General features: G+C 39.0%; 1 protein-coding gene across 1 annotated transcript; it reads right to left on the bottom strand.

Moving 5' to 3' along the window:
• Positions 1-1,065: 1,065 nt before the first annotated feature.
• On the bottom strand, positions 1,066-1,995 carry LOC126156404 (uncharacterized). Its single transcript, XM_049916307.1, has one exon. It carries the CDS (start codon positions 1,993-1,995, stop codon positions 1,066-1,068), a length of 930 nt encoding a protein of 309 aa, XP_049772264.1.
• Between the last annotated feature and the right edge of the window lie 480 nt (positions 1,996-2,475).

Genomic DNA, 2,475 nt, shown 5'->3' with positions numbered 1-2,475 from the left:
TTTATACTTATTATTCTTTTGGCCTGGAAACAAGATCAAAGCAAAATCTCCTCCTTTGAATGCAGGCCTTCCAATGTCATGCCTCTTCTCTGTGGTAGCAAGGTTTTTATTACAGTCAGGCTCATTTTCTGATGTGTCTTCACGAGGGCTCCATTCATCACTGGTGGATTCTGACTCTGAACTGTCTTTTCTTACAGGTTTCTTTTTTGGTGGTTTTTCCTTCTCAGCCTCTGGAAACAGTTTCCTTCCTTTTCTTTTTTTCTCATTTGTCTGTTTTGCCATTTTACGTTGTTCTATTCTAGCTTGTTTGGCAGCTTCTGTGTTGGCTTTTAGTTCTTCCTTTGATTTGTTCCAGTCTAGCCACTGTTTGGATGTTGTTGCATATGGTATGTACTCTCTTTTCCTTCCAGCCTTTATAGGGGATTCAGTAGGCCAAGTAATATGATTAGCAAAATGTGGACTGATTCTGTTTTTCTGAGATGATTGGGATGAATGGCGTTTTGGAGTGTCTGCTTCAGGTTTGACTGGATGTGAAGAGGGCTGAGAAGGACCTGAACTGTCATTATCTTGTACTGAGTCTTGATCTCCAGACTTTTCATTATGACATGTGGATGATTCATCTTTTGAGTCACAAGATATTTTGCTGTTAGTACACACTTGAGGATCTCCTGCTGGATTTTCTGATGTAGGGATGGATTGTTCTGTACTACACAAATGCGGAGATAGCATGTTAGCATCTGTAGTTTTATTTGTTGAAGGTGATTTACAAGTAGCACGAATTTTACGCCAAACCTGAAACTGTTCTTCTGCTCCTGGATCACCTTCCCATCCATTTTTCTCTGCTGCACGGAATTATTCTGCTCTACCTCTCTTCATTAAAGATTCAAAATGCAAAAGATGTTCAACACCAAATGATGATGGTTTTATTGCATTACCACACGTTATAGCAGGTGCACAATGTCTAGATTTGCTGGACATACATCTAGCATAGTCCACTGCATCAGGATCATAAGGGAAAAGACCACACTTCCTGAAACCATTTTTCACTGTTTCAGGAGTAGCCTTTTAATTGAAAACGGTCTCAAGCAATGGGCCAAATACAGTTTTTGTTACAACTTTGTTCCCAGTTTTGTGTTTCCAATTATATACAGCATCTCTCCATCCAGATTTCAGGGGACGAAATATTGCCACATCAGCTGGTTGAAGCACATGAGTCGCATTTGGATACAATGCAAATTGTATTATCCCATTGTCGGCACAAAACTTAGCAACTTTATATGATGTATGAGATTTGTGCCCATCTACCAATAAAATAACAGGAAATTTGACTCTCTCTTTCTTCAGCCATGGAAGGAAAATGTTGGCAATGTATTCAAAGTAGAGGGCTCCTGTCATCCAGCCTTTTTTTGACCGCCCAATGCCCCATTCACTGTTCAAATTCTCGGATATGTCCCTTGAAATTTTCTGAAGTGGAAATACGACCATTGGGGGTACAGTGTCTCCAGCAGCATTGAAATTTGCCATTACAGTAATGGCCTCCTTTTCATTGCCACTTTTGACTTCATACAGATTGTCAAAAGAAATTGGACCCAGAACTTTCCCAGTTTTAGGACATGTTTCAAATCCTGTTTCATCTGCATTATAAATTCTTTTTGGTTCGTTTAAAATGTCCAAATTATTACCCTGCTGAAGATGCTGATGAAGTTCATTGAACCACTGCCTGATATTTTCCTCAGTAACAGCTGCTCTGGCAGTATTTATGCTCTCAGCATGCCGTTCTGATACATCAGGGTGACGTCTCATGAATGACTTAAACCATTTTTCACCAGGCCTTCCATCTTTGAATGGTGTAGGTCTTCCATCTGCCAAAACAATGTCACTCACAGTTTCATACAGCGTCCTTCGCTTTATTGGAAAGCCTTTTTTAGCGTTGGCATGGATCCAGCTAAACAATAAATTTTCTTCAGCCTCTGTCAAAACTGAACTTGGTCCCATCTTACGCTGCATAGGTACTTTTCCTTTAATTTTGTTATTTAGCATACTAAATGGGATACCAAAATGTTTTGCAGCTTTCCTCATACTACTGCAACCCGCTTGAACTGCTTCTACTGCACATTGTAAGTCTTCCTCAGAATACTTAAAAAATTCTTTTTTCGACTTATCTTCTTTTGGAGCCATTTATTAATTCAGTCTGCAGATTTCAATCCTGTAAATAGAGGGATGAAACTAATGACTGATAAAAATTTTATCTGTATGCCTCAATACTTGTTGGTTGATCATATGTAAATCAGTAGATGATCACCCCGATCAACTACTGGAAGCCATATAAATTTCACATTTCCATCAGTATGGGACAGAAGAAAGGAAGGCCTACTTGGTCTATGGTTAAAAGCAACTCTTTGAGAGAACATTCTAAAAATTACCAGTAATTGATCATTATGACCAACTACTGGAAAATATGCTTTCATGCACTCC

This window comes from Schistocerca cancellata, chromosome 2, assembly GCF_023864275.1.
Source record: "Schistocerca cancellata isolate TAMUIC-IGC-003103 chromosome 2, iqSchCanc2.1, whole genome shotgun sequence".
Taxonomy (NCBI): domain Eukaryota; kingdom Metazoa; phylum Arthropoda; class Insecta; order Orthoptera; family Acrididae; genus Schistocerca; species Schistocerca cancellata.
The sequence above is the reverse complement of the archived record's forward strand: the minus strand, read 5'-3'. Positions and strand labels throughout refer to the sequence as shown.